This window comes from Symsagittifera roscoffensis, chromosome 6, assembly GCF_963678635.1.
Source record: "Symsagittifera roscoffensis chromosome 6, txSymRosc1.1, whole genome shotgun sequence".
NCBI classification, from domain to species: Eukaryota; Metazoa; Xenacoelomorpha; order Acoela; family Convolutidae; genus Symsagittifera; species Symsagittifera roscoffensis.
The window spans coordinates 24,752,127-24,770,809 of record NC_087067.1 but is presented as its reverse complement, the minus strand read 5'-3'; the positions used below and the strand labels follow the sequence as shown (position 1 = coordinate 24,770,809).

Sequence of the window (18,683 nt, the reverse complement as noted above, 5' to 3'; positions counted from 1 at the left end):
GGAATTGTATCACCAAGACTATTCTGAAATTGTTCATTGTTGCTCGATTTACGTTTAATCGGCATTGGCACCATTGGCAACATTTAATCATAACACATCGTACTATTCGTCAATCGGCTCCAAGCTCAATATTGCCGAAGCTCAATTTTCCACGGAAGAAAACCGACAGCCGTAATGATTCATCCAAAAAGTTAAACAGTATATTTCAGGCGTCTGAAAACGTTATAAAAATGATTTGTTGGTCAACATACACCACTCCATCTTTCAAAATTTGGTGATTTTAACGTCTTTTTTTCTGTCATTGAAACTATTTTCAGAAACCAAGCAAGTTAAGAAAACTACTGTTTGACTTCGACATTTTGGACGCATTATTGTCTTAGTTGCGAGCAACATGATGCAGAGCTGTCAAAGGGGGAAAAATACAACATTTTATCAAAATAATCAAAAATAGTCAATCTTGATTATCACTGAAAAACTTACTCACAAAAATTGAACAGCAACAATTTTTGTACAGAGGCGAAGCTGCGCTAGCGAAAACACAACAAAATCAAGCTTTAGCGAAAAGCACAAAAAGCAGCTCAAAAAAGTGAAATAAAAAAAAAAGAAATAAGCCTAGAATTGGTTAAACAAATTCTGTCACGCGACGTAGGTGAACATGTGACCTAGAGATTAACAAACTGACGCCGTAATCTCTCAACTACGGACGCTAAGCAATCTCCAAACACTAGAAACAACTAAATCAATTGCTATTAAACTGCTAATGCTACAGATCGTGATTATAGCAATAAAGCAAGCAAATAAGCACTTTTATTTGCCAGTTAGTTTGGAAAAATGTTCATACTAATACACTACGCTCGCAACCGTGAATCATTATACATCAGCTAAATTCGTGCTTTCAAAAATGGCCAAAAAAGTCAAGTTGATTTGAGCGGAAGTTGTCGACTTTTTTTATATTCAGAAAATATAGAGAAGGTATACTCATAGTTGTATAAGAAACTAATTAACAAGTAAAAGATTATTGAACGCAAGTATTCCTCATCTCATTCGATGAAACCAGCTCAAATATGGCCAACTGACAGTTGGAAGAGTAATGAACGCAAGGAAACTAAAAAAACTAATTTGTTTTTTCAAAAATATTCAACTTTTGAATTTCTAAAAAACTAGGCTGTGTGAATTTGTAGAAAAGTTTATGACACAGAGGCGAAGTTGCACTTCGCCTACACCAGCAAAAGTATGATCAACAACGCAACTGGAAAAACCTGAAAACTGAATGTGTAAAACTTTGAGTCTACAAAATTTCTCAAGTGACCTACGCCAATTATGAGCCTAGATAATTGCTAAGTGACGCAAGCTAATTATGAAGCATTAGCAGTACCAGTCAGTTTGAAATTTTTTATTTTTACTTATTAACATGTCTCATTTTATCGAGCGGACGCATTTTGACTAGTATATGAAAAAGTTCACAAAAACATCTGGTCCTGCCCAGGTTCGCACCCTCTTATTTTGTTGCGGGTCTCTTTCCCTGCCTCTACACAACAAATCCAAGATACCTTAAAAAACTAAAAAGCTAGCAGAGGCCCAGCTAAAACTGGAGGTGCTTCTTTTTTGATATTTTTTGAATTTGCTGTACTGATGCGGGTTGAAGTAGGTTATTTAAAAAATTTATGCATTGAGCTTCACCCGAAGCCTTGGTTGTTGCTCTATTAAAAAATGGGTGACAAAATTTGTAATTCTGAAATTTTCCCAGAAACATGTTTCTTGCTCGAACTTAAATGCGTAACACTTTATGAGCGGAGGCTTCTTACAACCTGTTGCCTTGATTAAACCTCTGATATCAGGTTGAGTTGATTTCGAGAAACAAAATTTAAAACGGACAAGAAATCAAAACATTGACTTTCCTGAAGGCCCAAACTTTTTTGTGTTGGAAAAATTGAATATGAGCGCTTGCACAGAGAGCCTTTTCTCTCGTCAATGAAACCAATATCTCAGATTCGGGACGGTAGTTTTTGAGAAAAGTCGAAATTTTTCAAAAAACAGTCAAAAATTCAACTTTTCCACGGTCCGAGGGTGATAACTTTCTCTGTAAAAGAAGATAAGCGTAACCGTTTATGCAGGAGAGCGTCCCACCCACAAACCGTTCTGCCAAATGAAAACAAAATCGCAGATTTGGGAGGGTACTTTTTGAGAAAAGTTGAAAAGTTTCAAAAACCAATCAAAAACCAAAAGTTCGACTTTTCGGAGGGTCAATTCTTTTTGTGTATAAAAATTAACTCGTAATCGTTTAAGTCGCGGAGCTTCCCACAACCCATTCTACTCATTGAAACCAGAACCTCCGATTTGCGAGGGTAACAAAAAATCGAAAAAAAATTGAAAAAAAAAAAACGGTCAGAACGAAAAGTTGACTGTTCGAATGATCCTAACTTTTTGTCTAAAAAAAATTTAGGCGTAATATTTCGAGCAGCGGAGCTTCCCACAACCCATTCTACTAATTGAAACCAAAATTTCAGATTTGGAAGGGTAGTTGAGAAAAATCGAGAAGATTGAAAAAACGGTAAAATCGGACTTTTTGGAGGGTCATAAATTTTGTGTCAGGAATTTTAGGCGTAATCATTTAGCAGAGGAGCTTCCCACAACCCGTCCGTTCGATTGCAACTAAAATATCAAGATTTGCGAGCGTAATTTCAGAGAAAAGTGTGAAAGTTAACATGATAAAAAAAATCTAAAAACTGACTATTTTGAGGGCCATAACATTTTGTGTAAAAAAATTGGGCGTAGCCGCTTATGCAGGGGAGCTTTCCACAACCTTTTCTATCCAGTTAACTCAAAACTTGAGATTCGGGTGGATAGTTTTCGATAAAAACAAAAAAATCCAAAAATTGGGTCAAAAATTCTCCCCACACACTATTTCGCAGGCTGTAGAAAGTGGGGTAAGGTAGAAAGAAACTAGGGGAGTATGCAGGCAAACAGGGGAGTGACCGGAATTACCATTAAAACCGCTCTTTTGAAATTCGGGTAAGTAGTTTTGAAGAAAAAGGGAAATTCCCAAAGCGTTTAAAAAAAACGATCCCATACATTGTCAGAATACCTTTTTTTTATCAAGCAGGAATTTGTAATATAAAAGTATGTGTTAATATCCTTAGCATTGGCTACACTCAATAGCTGGCTATTGATCAAATTGAACACTTTCAAAATGAACACATTCTTGCGCAACAATGTTTGCGACTTAGGTTGGAAAAAAGCCAAGCTTGTGTAATGAACACTTTTTAGTTAAAATAACCCAATTTGAGAGAACTGGATCAATAGGTAAGACTTTTATTTCTCTGGGAAATCTGATAAATAATTTCCACTTTCGAAATAAGAAATCAATCGCCTTTTTCGTGACCTTTACACTTTTTCTGTTCGATAGTTCAGTTTGCAATCTTTTCAACAATGGAAACGCACTGAACTTGAAAAAAAATCACAAGCCAAACCGCGAAAAATCAAAGTTGAGCGTGAACAAATCACCGAGACCTAAATAAGAGTACTCACTACGTTCATTACTCTTAAACAACGATGCCTTGAAGTTTTATTCATGTATTCAAAATTCGTAATAAATAAATTAACTAACTAACTCAAGATAAAATAAACTTTATTGATACTACGGTAGCTAGCACGAATCTCCTCCAAATTCCCTTTCCCATAAGTCCTAGAAAAATTTTACATGAAGAAAAAATGCTTTCTAAATTGTTTTTTTTTAACCACAGGTAGCAACATAAAAAGCCTGTTGTGACCTTTAACAGGAAATCAGTTTTGGGATGCTAATTCTCTCTCAATTGTACATTTAGTAAGAATGGAAAAAATGCTTTAGTAAAAATGCAAGAAGAGGGTCTGGGAAAGGAAAGAGGAGTTTACACAGTTTAAGTTCCGTACAATTTTTCATGTGGCAGGCTGCATTGCAGCTGACAGCAACGAGGGTTCCCTCGGAGAATCGAATATCATTCTCATTATATGTTCACAGGGTACAGATACGTATGTGATTCCACAGTGCAGCGAAGGTGGCTCTTTGATTCGTGTCGTGCTCGATGCGGCGACATCGGTGAACTCTTCGAATAACTGTCCCCATGTTTCTGGTGTTGTCATGTTCTCATTTGGAAGAGGGGAAACTGCTACTTGTGCCTTGCCTACTTTGTTTGGCCCTAAAACATTCATGTTTCGATTATCCGACTTATCATCCACGTATTTATGATATAAAACAAACTTATGTCAAACTAATTTGCGCCTACATGAAAAGGGACTATGAAAAAGAGGTATAAAAATCAAAATTTTAATTTGGAATGGACAAAATTTCATTTTTTTGCCAATTTTTAAAGACAATACTTCAAAAAAAAACAATGAAAACATTTTCGTAGACATTCACACAAACCTCAGATGTAATGACTAGTGTTGTAAGCAAAGAAAAATCTAAGAAAAAGACTATTTCCGACCTGTCATGTTTATGAACTCTGTCGGTGCTTCCTGCTTTTTGTTGAACATTGTGGTCACAGTTGATAAGATATTCGAAGAAGACTGTCGCTTTTTGAAAACTAAAATAAACAATACCATTCACAATTTCATTTCTCTGAAAAAAATTAGGGTGGGATCTGAAGTTTCGCAAGGGGGTTTGTGAATTTTATAATTTTTAGGCCAATTAAATTGATTTTCTGAGCTCTCGCTGCACTTTAAAAGCATGTTAGGCTGTCAAAATGTCTGTTCTACTGCCATTTTTTTGACAAAATGGGCCTAAAATGTCGTTTCAGGGACCTGCACGAAGGTTTGGTTGAAAATTGAGATTTTTGGCGCGCACAATCCTGGAAATTAAGCAAGAAAGACACTTTTTCATATAAATGTCGTAGAGGCAAACTGGAGTTTCGACCACCTTCGATTCATCACAAGCATAGCATTGCAAGGTAGACAACCGAAAATGAGACCACAAGCCGAAAAAAACTGACTACATCAACCACAAATTTCATAAACCGAATGAAATTCATTTAAGAAGAAAATGAGAAAGCGTTAATTTACCGGAACTTCGTAGACAATACTTGAGTAGACGACCAATGACCCGAAAAACTATTAATTGAGCGCCTATACTATATCCATGCTATATCAAGCGCTTAAGCCGAAACTTTTTAAGCCAAATGAGTTTTCAAGTGAAAAACAAACAAGTAACACGGAAACTTTACAATCAAAATGACTTCGTTGATAGTCAATTAAACGGCATTCAAAATTCTCAATTTATATAACCGTCCCAAATAGGCGGAGTTGCAAAGAAAAGAACCAGAAACCAGTAGCAAGTAAAAGCAAGAAGCCGAAGGTATGTAGAGAACGAAAAAGGCGCGGAGCAGAATTCGAAAAATAGTGGGCGTAGCAACTTGCATGCATGCCGCTTAGCATGTGCGATTAAAATGATTATTCGCTTTGATGCGGCACGCATCAGTGTAAATGTTTTAGTCGAAAATGTTAGAAAACAAACTCAAATCGAATTACGAGATCCATTTTTGGCTGGCCAACAACAAAAGTTTTCTTAAAGCGCCTTCGACGCCAATATAACTGAAATTAACGGCGAAGCGCACGCTGAAAAATTTTTTGGTCAATTATTTTTTAACAGTGCTCAAAAACTCATTTTTAGCCAGTTTTTTTTTCTTTAACTGGCTAAAAAGTCACAGAGGTTATCAGTACTGTTCTTTAACGGTTGAAGTCACAGAGGTTATCAGTACTGTTCAAGTAAAACAACAGTTGTAACACAAATTTCAAAATTTTGTTATTTGACGTTAAAAAGAAAAATTCATTAAAATAGCCTAAAGTATAACGATTGTGCTAGAAACAACCTAAAAACGCTGCAACAATGATGATAAATCTTCATGATTCGTCCAGATCTTGACAAAACTTCAGGACGAAAAGGATACTACCATTCGCATCTCTTGACAAAAAAAACTTTGACAAGTAACTTGGATTATAAAAGTTTTAAATGAAGCGAGAAGCCCCAGCTAATCGCAAAAACATGCAGATTTTGATACTTTAGATCGCCTGAAACCGGATCGAAAAACCTCGCAAAAGTAATCTTCAAACCCTAAAAGTATGAGCTAATTTTTACGTTTCCAACCTTTTAAAGCACTTAGAAACAGATTCAAACCGATTTTTCTGTTTTTTTTATCGGAGAGCTCGGAAAATCAAATTGGTGGACCAAAAAAAAGGTGGACAAAAATTTTTCGTCGAAACCCACCCCCAAAAAAATTTCTGCACACGTCATTGTCGACGAACCTTCTTGAATTTGAGAGAAAGAAGATGCGCCCAAAAATATTGTCGTCAGATTTTCTGAAACGGGAGTAGTGCCATTTGAACTGTCATGTTCAGAACCATTTGCATCACTTGCGTTTCTCGAATACATCTGTAGAAACTTCGGGTCGATTTCAACTACGAGTTCCACACAGAACTCTTGGCCCTGAGATAGAGTCACGTTGTCCCAAGCACTCTCAAAATCGTCGATTAAGAAGTACACATTTGGAAAAGACAACACATTGCGACTACTTTTCTTGTCCATTCTGTGTTTGAACGGTGAGGCGTATGTGGTTCTGCAAACAACATGCTGTTAGCCATAAAAATCAAGGGTTGAAAAAGATTTTAACAACTTTAATTTATGAGTTAAAGAGGCAAAAAGAATCATTTATATATGCAAAAATAATAAATGTCACTAAGACTCAGCAACAGTGAAGTTAAGAATTATATCAACATACAGCTCGATAAAAACAACCAGCATCGTTAATGAAACGAAAATTTCTAATTTTATCGACCATATTACATCACTTAAGCTCTATCAATTTCATGTAGCCCTTATAGTTGCGCTTTTTTAAATATTACACAGAGGCGAAAATTTACTTCGCAAACCCTAGCGAGAACACGACAAAAAGCAGCCTCTATAAAAAGCAATAGGAAAAATTAGAAATAAACCTCGATTTAGTAAAAATTCGGCTAATCTGAGATTCCAACCTACAACCCAGAGATTTAGAGTCTCAAACACTAACCACTCAGTCACAGTCGCTTGATATGTACCAAGCACTAGCCACAAATAAAGCAGAGAACAGATGCTATGCAATTTCCGATGCTACAGCGAGATTTCCAAACAAGTGAACAATTTTAATGAACAGTTTTATTTGGAGGTTCAAAATAATACACTACGCTGATCGCAAGTGTAAAAACAATTTGGATCAGCCGTAACCATTTAAACAAAGTTTAGAGCCAAAGACAAAACGAAATTAAAAGTTTACAGCGAACAATTTTAAAAAAAAATGAATAGAAAGACACACAATGCACACATGCTCAAAACTAGCCAACAGACAGCAGAAAAATGGAAAAGAGTCAATGAAAGCAAGTAAACAGAAAAATAAAACTTTTAAAAAAATATAAGCTTTCGAATAAAAACGAAAGAACAGATGATCTTAAAATTTTTGAAATTTCTAGAACCATTTATGATAGTCAATTTTTTTGATAACACTAACCCAATTTGAGAAAACCAGATCAATAAAAAAAATGGTTCAATTCGAAGGGAAACCTGAAAATTCAATTACACTTTCGAAACTTCAAGTCGATTCCATTTTCTGTGATCTTCACACTTTTGATATTCGATAGTGGAGCTTGCCTTCCTTTTACACAGAGGCGAAGTTGCACTTCGCATACACAAGCAAAAATATGACCGATAAAAAAACTGGGAAAAACTGAACGGGCAAAACTTTGAGTCTACAAAAATTTATCAAATGACGCACGTCAATTATGAGTCTACATAATTGCTAAGTGAAGCAAGCCAATTATGACGCTTTAGCAGTACCAGTCAATTTGAAAAAAGGGAACTTGCCAACTAACATGCGTCAATTTCTGGAGCAGACGCATTTTAACTAATATGCGAAAAAGTTCATCAAAAACATCCGACCCTGCTCAGGTTCGAACCCTCTTATTTTGCTGCGGGTCTCCCTACCTCTACGCTACAGATCCATGCTACCTTGAAGCTAAAGTGCTATTTGTGCGTAATAAGCATCGACACAAAATTTATGCCGCGAAAACAAAGCCAATAATACTTCGCCGACGACTGTTGCGCCAAAAAAAAACTTTGGGCTATGAAACATTTTGGAACTCGAAGAAGTTCAGTATTCCCGATAAATACGCCAAGAAACCTTTTCAGTTGTCAAATAATGCAATGGCGACTAAGCCGTTTTTATAAATCCAAAACCGAAATCTACAACCAATTTAAAACAAAAGTATGCTGCCAAGACAATTAGTAGTTACCAGTAAAAGCAACCATTAGGTCAATTTGAGTTTCCAGATAATTAGTACGTCAGCACAAATGATTCGGTGATTTTATTTTAAAACGTTACGCACATGGATACCGCGACAACAAAAAAGACAAGTCGTAAAATTTAAGGAAAGCTGCAATTTAAGACTTCGGTTCATGGTCGCCGGTGGTCACACTACGCGCGCATCCAGGTGATAACTGGCTTTTATTTTCATGTAAAGTCTTACTCTGTGGGCAAGCATGTAACACGCTGGCGCGACTGCGGCGGTGGGTATTTTGCGAGTTGTCTTTTTAGTCAATTGTCTTTTAATGCGATTTGTCTTTTGCTGCAAGTTATCTTATTATGGTTCACCTTGTATGTTACAAACTGATAATGGTTGCCAATTGCAAGCGGACAAAAACCTAAGGGAAACAGTTTAAGACCAAATACAAAACCTAAATAAGCGAAATTTAACCTCCATTCAAACCCAATTAACCGTTAATTTTCTCTGCATATTGAGATCTGATAAATAGCTCAAACTTGACCGTTCCTTCATAGCTTTCTGAAGACTTACACCAGAAAATGCTTTCTGAGATGGAGCTTGGAAGACCGGTGCTTATGATGCGACTTTCCTTTCTCACTTGACCGTCCCTTCTCCAAGATCCCGCAACTGAGTTTGAATCTACAGAGGTGTATCAACAGGTTCAAGTAAGTCGTCTCCTCCCAATCAATTGTTGCACTAAACACTGACTGCAGATTGTCTGTTGTGCTGATATCTGTGAATCTCTTTACCGAGACAGCAGGTATCAAGCCACCACTAAAACAGAAAATTCAGTTTTCCTTCTTAAATCTTTCTTTCAAATCTACAAAGCCTACTTTGAACTACCTACTTTTCTCCTACAATTTTCTCCACAATATAGCAAACATCATCTCCGCTTTCTAAATAAAACAACTTAATTTATGCTTTGCAATGAAGAGGACTAAAAATAGATTTCAAAAAAAGTTTACCGAAAAGATGAAAACTTTCGTCATTTAGATTGCCACGCGGGATGAGAAATAAATTCTGAAATGCTGTCAGCCAAAAGGCAACAAAATCTCCCAAATCTTCGAAGTCTGCGGAACCATTCGAAGTGGACCTGCCTCCATCTCAAACACAGAAGTTAGGTATTATTTAGCTATTACTGGTAGATTGGCTAAGCTCAGCAAAACCACTATCAACATCGAAAGACATACACATTTATTCATTGACAAAGGTTCAACGTAAAATTTCACGCAACGAACTTGTTTAAAAAACATCCATTTAAAGTTTAAAAAAATCTAGAGATTCCAAAAATTTCTTCTGATATTTTCAACCCAGGTTAAGAAAGACACATTGTCAAAAATTCCTTTGTCCTTTCATTTGGCATTAAATTAATTGGTTATGCGCCAGATTGAATTTATTGCTTTCAAAAGCAAACGAGAAGACAAAAAATTCAAAGACACGTTCTAAAGTATCGGATTCCACAACCTTACAACTTCGAACCCAATCGCCAGCAGCATTGGAGGAAGATATCAAATCAAATGTGAAAAACAATATTGCTGAAACCATACAAAAACCTGTGCCGTAGCAACTACACCGACAAAAAAGCCGACACGACATTCGGACAATCAGTTTTTCAGACAATTTCCAGTTTACAAAAACAACTTTCAAGCCCCGGAAGCCTTTCGTCCAAATGTGCAGATTTCGACGCTTAACTTAAAGTGATTATAAACCCAGCTATCAAACAATTCATCGTTGTGTTGGACAAGTGGTTTCACAGGAAAAAAGCACGAAAAAGACTAGTCTAAAATACGAAGTAGAACAGTTCATTTATAGAATAGTTCAATTAAATCATTTTTAAAAATACGTCAGTAACATAAAGACATAGAGGGTACAAGAAGCCACTACATAAGAACTGCAAAAAATAAAAGAATATTTTTGATCGGATAAATGGGATTTTCAATTCAATTAGATTATACTTTCTATACATTGCTTTATTATAAAATAAGAATGGAGAAAAATTGCAAAAAAAAACAAATGGAAACAAAAACAAACGGAAACAAAACAAATGGAAACAAGGATAGGCGGTTATTGTGCAAGTAGCACAGAACGTTCCGACCATAATCTTACAAAAGTACAATATATATATTTTTCAAATTAGTGTCGTTTTTTTGTGTGGTATGATAAAAAAATCTGAACGAAAAAATAGAAATTAGGCAAATGCGACCGTCATAGTCAAAAGCGGCCGATTGTTAAACAGTTTTATAGCAAAATTGCCAGAAAAACAAAAACATTTTGCAAAACTAACTTTACCCACAGAGGTAACGCAGAGCAATACAAAACAAACATTAAAAAAAAACATAGTCTAAAAATATTTTCAAGATGTTGAAAAAAAAACAAGGTGAACCAATTTTTCGGGAGTCTCGATAAAAACAACTACAGGCCCAACTAAAACTGGAGGTACGTGTTTAATAATGAATGAGTTTGCAATACTGATGTGGCACGGAAAGTGTAATTTCAAAAATTGGACTTTGCCTAAAACATTAGCTTCTCTACTTAAATCAGTGAGATGACTGAAAAATTTTGAGATAATCAATTTTCCCAAGGAGATAGAATTTCTTTTACAGAAAAATCAAGAAATAGCTGCTTCTGCAGGAAAAATTATCGCAACCCGTTTTTTCAATTGAACTTTTCATCTCAGATTTGATTGAGTAATTTTTTTAAGAAAAATCAAAAATTTTCTGAAAAGCGGTCGAGAGTTCTAAAAAAACGTTCAACGGCTTTCCAAAATCCATAACATTTTTCTGCAAAAAGCAGTTTATGGCCGCTTAAGGAGAGAAGATTTCGAAAGCCGGGTTTCTCGATTGAACACAACTTGAGAATTGGCCCGGTAGTTTTCGCGTAATGTCAAGAAGTTTCCAAAACACTGTCAAAGTAAACTTTGCCTTGTTTGAAGGCCATAACATTTTAAACAAACTCCGCAAAGGTAACTTGAAAGGTAGGCTTTCAACAACCTGTTCAATCGACTACACCTATAATATGAAATTTGGCAGGATAGTTAGCGAGAAAAGTTTTTAAAAAAACGGCCAACAAATCAAAAATTTGACACTTCCGAGAATCATAGCTTTTTGTGTGACAAAATTATACAGAAACGTTATTCAAAAAGGGTTCACGCAACCTGTGATTTTGATTGAACCCAATAAGCCAGATTTAAGAGAGTGCTTTTCGAGAAAAATCAAAATTTAAAAAAAAAATCATAGTTTTTACTTTTCCGAGGCCAAAACTTTTGGAGTAAAAAAAATAGAGCATAGCCGCATAAGCAAATGAACTTCCCTTCGCCGGTTCTGAGAATTGATCCCAAAATCTCAGGTATGGCTGGGTAGTTTTCCAGAATATCTTAAAAATTAAAAAAAAAAAGATCACAATATGTGACTTTTCAGAGAGCGATAACTTCTAGTATAAAACTTTTTGCTAAGGTCCACTAATGCAGAGGAGCTTCCCAATACCTGTTAACTCACTGAAAACACAATATCAGATTTGAGAGGTTAGTTTTCGAGAAAAAACAAAAAGATCCACAAAACGGTCTTAAATCAAAAATTTTACTTTTCTGAGGCCCATAAATTGAATGCAGTGGAGCTTTTCAAAACAGTTCTATTCATTGAAACCAAAAACTCATTATTGAGAGAGGCATTTTTGCAGAAAACGAAAGAAAATCAAAATTATGAAGGCTATAGACAGAGGGGTCAAGGGGTCATATATCGAAGGCTATAGACAGAGGGGTCAAGTAAAAAAAAAGACTTTAGGGGAGTACTCAGGCACACTCCAAAGGCCATAACAAAATTTAAAAAAAAATCATAGTTTTTACTTTTCCGAGGCCAAAACTTTTGGAGTAAAAAAAATAGTGCATAGCCGCATAAGCAAATGAACTTCCCTTCGCCGGTTCTGAGAATTGATCCCAAAATCTCAGGTATGGCTGGGTAGTTTTCCAGAATATCTTAAAAATTAAAAAAAAAGATCACAATATGTGACTTTTCAGAGAGCGATAACTTCTAGTATAAAACTTTTTGCTAAGGTCCACTAATGCAGAGGAGCTTCCCAATACCTGTTAACTCACTGAAAACACAATATCAGATTTGAGAGGTTAGTTTTCGAGAAAAAACAAAAAGATCCACAAAACGGTCTTAAATCAAAAATTTTACTTTTCTGAGGCCCATAAATTGAATGCAGTGGAGCTTTTCAAAACAGTTCTATTCATTGAAACCAAAAACTCATTATTGAGAGAGGCATTTTTCGAGAAAACGAAAGAACATCAAAATTATGAAGGCTATAGACAGAGGGGTCAAGGGGTCATATATCGAAGGCTATAGACAGAGGGGTCAAGTAAAAAAAAAAGACTTTAGGGGAGTACTCAGGCACACAGTGGAATAAACGGTCTTTCAATCGGTACTCTTTTTTGAAAATCAGAAGTTTCTGAGAAAAACTAAAATTTTTACAAAAATTGGAAAAATTTTCCAAAAAATGAGATTTTATCAATCAGATTGATAGCATGCAACCAACCTGCGGAAGGAAGAGCTAAATTTGTGTTGATCTTGTAGAGTCCCAAAATTAGGTCATTAAGCCGATCAAAATAAGGCTGAAATGAAAAAATAACAAAGAAAGAAAAAAATATGGGGCCAATGAAAAAAAATTACAAAATATGGGCGTAAATCTAACACTAAAAACACTATAAAAAAATGCGCGTAGAAAATAAAACAATTCCAAGTTGTGACAAGGAAGCCGAAAACAGACAAGTAATTGGCCGACAATTTTTTAAACAAAAAATTTCCCGTTTGAAAAAAAAACAGGCCCTGATCAGACTCGTACCCAGGACCTTTGCCGTCCCAGGCATATTCGTTATCTCTAGGCTAACTTGGCCAGGAATGCTAAGAGAGTTGTTTACATAATGAAACAAGGCAGAGATGAGTCCAGACGAGTCCTGTGGACAAAATTGAACGGGAAAAAGTCAATTACCCGGTTGTGATACCCTTGATTATCGCAAGGGTAACAATTAAAATAAGTTTCCACGGCTTAGTTTTAGTGCAAAACTAAGTTTTCCTGCAGACTCACCTAATTAACTTGAAGCTAGACCAAAAACCAAAAATTTTAAACCAATTTTTCACAAAGAAAAAATTTTCCAAAATATTTTAATGGCGTTTCAATTACAACTCAAAGTGGTTTAATATGTAACTGGACCCATTCCGATGCTTATTTGTGGTACCTGATTTTGTATGGAAAACTGAAAGCAAAAAAAAAACTAAAACACACCCGAATACAAAATTCCTCTACATTTTTCAATGGTCGGAAGAACAAAAACAAACGAATTAGGCAAGCCGTTAGCAAAAAAAGCTACCGTGAAGGCCCATTGATTTATTTCTCATAAATACACGTTGATATTAGAATTTTTTAAAGGCAAAGTTTTATTAGGAACGCCATGATCCAAAAATTATTTTATAACTTGCAAATCGCAAAAATCTTGCAAAACAATTAACTGCGCCACCAAGTTTCAAATTGTTTCATTCAGAGCAACTAAACACAGAGGCAAAACGAGCCTTTGCAATACTTTCGATACAGTGTATGAATAGTATTGCAAGCTAGCGGATAAAAAATGAGACTAAAACAACGTATACGAAAAAAAACTACATCTAGAAAAATTTCCCACGTTGTGTTCAACCGATGTTTTAAGAAACGACAGTCAAACAACGAAGTTGCCAGCGTCAAATAAGCATTAGGTATCCTGGCCGAGCGGCCAGTAAGCCGATAATACTTCGGTAGTCGCTCGTTGAGCCGAAAACAAACTTCCCATAAAAATAAACACAGAGGCGAAGCTTTGCTTCGCAAACACTTGCGAGAACACAAAAAGTGGCTCTTTAAAGAGCAATAATTAAAATAAGAAATAAGCCTCGAATTAGTAAAAACACGTCTACCGCTGATATTCGAACCTGCGAACTAGAGATTCAAGTCTCCCACACCACGGAAGCTTTATATGCATCGAACACTAGCCACAAATAAAGGGGAGAACAGATGATATGCAATTTCCAATGCTACAGTGAAACTTCCATGTGAGCACTTTTAATAAACACTTTTATTTGCGAGTTAGGTTAGAAAAAAATAAGGTTCGTAATCATACACTAAGCTGATCGCAAGTGTAAATAATTTTTTTTGAAATAATAAGACTCAAAGCTCGAAACCTTTACACCCCACCCCTCCTGAAACGGAAAAATCATAAAACCTTTTCTTTTGCTTCCACACGACGCAAAATAAGATGATTGGGACAAAAAAAATAATTTGAATGATTTGAGTCAAAAGGTCTGGAGATCGAATACCGGCCGGACCTTGTTTTCAAACATGCCGGAATGAGCATCAGACCTTTTGATTCAAAATCATTCGCTTTACCCAATGAATAAGTTCGAATGTGCCTGGAGCTAGTCGAATTTCCATAAAACAAGGTGTCGACCTTTAACATGTAAAAGTTGTTTTCAGAAAAAATGTATAGTTCTCGATAACTAACAACTTGCTCTCGCAAGTGAAAAATATAGTCAAACATTGAATAAAATAAACAACCAATTATCATCACACATTATCACGCAGGCCAGAGCAAAGCAAAATACGTTCAAACTGATATCGTATTTTTAGTAACTTACTTGCTATCTTCCTGGAGGCAGCTCGCTGCCTTCTAAGATAAATATTCTTCAACGTAGTGCTGATCAGCTCGGTCTTTGCTGATGCTGTCATTTCTGCAGCATATTCTATGGCAGTGTTCGCAGTTGCTGAATCGATGCATACAAAACCTGCCATGGAGTTACTTGACGTACTTCTATGTTTAAATTCAAGGTTTCTCTCATGTCGCGATTATTGATAGCTTTGTAACTGCAGAGCAAACATTTCGTTTGTTCTGACAGGTCATTTTGACAAACTTAATGAAAATCAGTCAAAATAATATGATGCAATATAATATGGTTCAAGAAACGGTAAACAAATTTGATCCGATATTCGAGAAGAGCCTCACATAAACAGTAATGAAATCCCACGAAATATTCTATGACACCGCGGGCAAATACATTAATCAAACTACTGTTGCAACATCATTTTCAGCAGTAACATTATTTAATCTGTCTCGGGAAAGTACAATTTGTGAAAAAAATCTGAAACTTTCTTCAATTTGTAATCAGATCAAGCCATGAAACTTCAGATCAAAACATACGGGGTATGCCATCTTTTCCTGCCTTTCCCTGATTAATCAAAAAACGAAAGGATGAAAACCATTTAAAATGAGCGTGAACTTAACTTACAAATTATAAAAATTTCATTTGCTTAATGGAAACTTTTTCAGGAGTACGCGTTAATCATGATAACCGAAAATACCTCACTAGTCCTTCATCATTTCACCAGGTCAAAACCACTAGAATTTCAGAACTTAAAGAAAGTAACTTTCTGGAACTAACTTTATAAACCTTATTTTTATTAAAGTTCTTGAAATCTTCAACTTTTTCATGTCAATTAGCAAAATTAAACTGAAGCATATGCAATAAACATACCTTTTATCTGTTTAAAAAAGTTATAACTCAGTGAAATTTAATGAAACAATACAACCGTTTTCGCTATAACTAGCAACATCTGGTATGTACAACAACTTAAAGACCAAAGTATTAAGTTAAAAAGATTGGAAAATCAAAATGATTCGCATTGAAATTTTGTGTCAGTCGGTCATATTGAGAAGTTTTCGGTTCATTTTTTTTCAAAATTTCGAATTTGCCCTCATGTTGTTTTTCCGCAGCAAGCAAAATCAAGTCGAAAATCAGAAAAGCGAATTCTACAATTGCGGCAAACACGCTCGAAAAAATTCTTCACGTCAAAATGCTATTCGTAATTGGCCAACGTGATTTAATTGAGTAGAGTTGTCTCTGATTCTGATGGAGAATACAAGAATTGGGTGCAGCATGCCAGACAACTAGAAATTCAAGTGAACCATTACCCTGCTTCATTGAAGAACTTTCCTGACTAATTGACTCGACGGTCCGAAACTGCTCCGTTACTGCAAAACTAGTACAGTTAACTAAAACTTCTAGATGGAATTAAAGTTGTATAATACGAACGTTTTCGCACATTTGTGCAACATCAGGTTTAAAAGTATCAAAAATTTGTAAAATGATCCTCGATCATAAAATTATCCTAAGAGAATGCTATACAAAATCATAAAAATCCACCAATCAGAAGTTTGCAAATTCGAAATTACCGCCAAATTTACATCATGATTATATCATTAGACTAAGGTGGGTCTAGGACAACAAGCCGACGGGACTTCAAGCCGAAGGGACTTCAAGCCGAAATTAAAACTTTACAAGCACCCCAAAACGCTATTTTGTCATCTGCAAAATGTTGCTTTTCTAAAATTTTGGCAAGTTTAGTCCATAATAAGCGTTATTCATGACAATGCATCACTTGTGATTCGCATCCGTCAATAACATCAGCCGGTTTTTGAAATGCATAAATTATAAACATGATAAATACCTTCAACCATGTTTTACTTTTCAACTTTCCGGAACATCATTTGGAAGCTTAAGTTATATGCAAACGCCAATAACTAGTGAAGAAAGATAATGAAATTCAGAAATTCTTCAAAAAAGTTTTCAAATTGTTCATATTTCACGACTTTATAAGGAATTATTCGGCTTGAAGTCCCTAATTTTACAATTCGGCTTGAAGTCCCGTCGGCTTGATGTCCGGCACCCGACTAAGGTTTCTGGAACATTCTATTAAAGTTATCTTTTAGTTAAATTGAATTTAAATTTAATTTTTCAAGTTGCCTCATTTTCCATTTTCAAAACATGTTGATTTTTTCGAAATTTATGTTTTTGAATTAGCCTAAATTCGTTTTCGGAACTTAAATTAAATCAGTTTCCTGCTCTTGAATTCATCGCTCGTGTTTATTCTTGGTCTTCCAGATGTCAGAAGCTTTGTGCCAGTCGGTCATATTCGGAAGTTTGACCTTGAGAGAAGCAAAAAACACTTGATTTTGGAGTGAAATTTAATTTTTCAAAATTACGAATGGAACCTGTCATGCACGATTTTCTCGCGATAACTGAAAATCAGAAAAGAGAAGTCAGAACGATCGAGTGACAATCGCGGGAAAGTTGCTAGAAAAATCAGTGGGAAATTGCTTTTCGCAATTTCAGTAGCAATAATAATCGAGAGTAGAGCTGTCCCATCTAAAACAGAGACGAGAGCATTCCCACGAACTGGATTGTTGTGATTGGAGTACTATTATTAACTGGACCAGAGTGAACCTTCAGTGGAAAGGTGGACAGCTAGAGTGTCTCAATGGTTCACGAGAACTTACAGTCTAGAGTAAAAACTTGTTCTTGTTATTGAAACTGACTAACATTAAACTCATTTTAGTTACTTTATTGATTCTTGAGTTGCTTACCGACTTATTTTCTTCCTGGTTCTTGAGCGTGCTACAATGTGAGTACTAATTTAAATTTCTAGAGTGTGTTTTATAATTGTTATGTTGAGGTAAGGCGAGTTTTAGGTTGATCCATCTGAAATGGATCAAAGTTCCACTGTCTAATAAAAAGTAACTTAACGGATTGTTCCAACCCGGTTTTTAACGGCGTTCATGTATTTTGGGTATCTAGAGACCTAAGTATGGGGAATTTTCTAATTCTAGAGTGGGGGGATATTTTAGTAGTAGCCTTTAAGCTGTAATGGGTCGTAGTCTCATGTCACAAGCGAACCGAATTGGCTCCGACTGATTTGAGGTACAAAAACACAAGAGATAGTGTCCCTGACTCTTGAGCCAATGGTTATAGGGCCTATTTTTCTTAAGCCTCATGTGTGACTGCAGTAGACGAATGTTACATAGTGTTTTTATGGCGCTCCTGGGTGTTTAGGCATCAAGACTACGGAGTCGAACCCACTTGAGACAGCTTCGGGCTGAATGCCCATTCTAGAGTACCGGCGGTACGGTTCGACAGGAACGTGCAAACCTTCCGGTTGTACCGTGATAGCTTTTTAAGAAAACTCAAGAAAACTTCCTGGTACGCTCTCTGAACGAGGCTTAGCTAACCGAGTAAAGGGGGGCAACTAGGGGGACAAAAACACGAGCAAAAAGACAAAAAGCGAAACAAAAACCATAAAACGAAAAAAGACAGTGACTTTGACACCAGATTAGTTGGATCAAACCTTTATATTAATTAAATAGTATACCCATACTGTTTTACAAGTTCGATCGTTTCGATCAACCTAGTAATTTAACCCAGTAACCTCAATAAAGAGCCCGAGTGTGGGGAGTTGTCAAGGGTTTTTAGATAGCTTGGAACTTAGCTGGACAACAAGGAGACTTGACT

The 18,683-nt window shown here is 35.8% G+C and overlaps 2 protein-coding genes across 2 annotated transcripts in view; one reads left to right on the top strand and one right to left on the bottom strand.

Annotated features, from left to right (window-relative positions):
* LOC134847719 (elongation factor G, mitochondrial-like) overlaps positions 1-18,683 on the top strand; it is a 540,091-nt gene that overhangs the window by 393,100 nt on the left and 128,308 nt on the right. The window lies entirely within an intron of this gene.
* Positions 3,726-16,955, bottom strand: LOC134847736 (uncharacterized protein KIAA0930 homolog). The gene is made up of 7 exons (XM_063864930.1): positions 14,979-16,955; positions 9,288-9,425; positions 9,170-9,218; positions 8,854-9,096; positions 6,277-6,587; positions 4,464-4,562; positions 3,726-4,175 (listed from the first exon to the last, which is right to left on the bottom strand). Exons 1-7 carry the CDS (start codon positions 15,130-15,132, stop codon positions 3,916-3,918), a joined length of 1,254 nt encoding a protein of 417 aa, XP_063721000.1. The 5' UTR covers positions 15,133-16,955; the 3' UTR covers positions 3,726-3,915.

Bases quoted from the DNA above. Each gene is read 5' to 3' on its own strand.
- LOC134847736 (XM_063864930.1), bottom strand. From the start codon at position 15,132: ATGGCAGGTTTTGTATGCATCGATTCAGCAACTGCGAACACTGCCATA. The intron at 9,426-14,978 runs GTAAGTTACTAA...TCTGTGTTTGAG, and splicing joins TGCCTCCAGGAAGATAGCAA to ATGGAGGCAGGTCCACTTCG. The intron at 4,176-4,463 runs GTCGGAAATAGT...TGAATGTTTTAG, and splicing joins AGAGTTCATAAACATGACAG to GGCCAAACAAAGTAGGCAAG.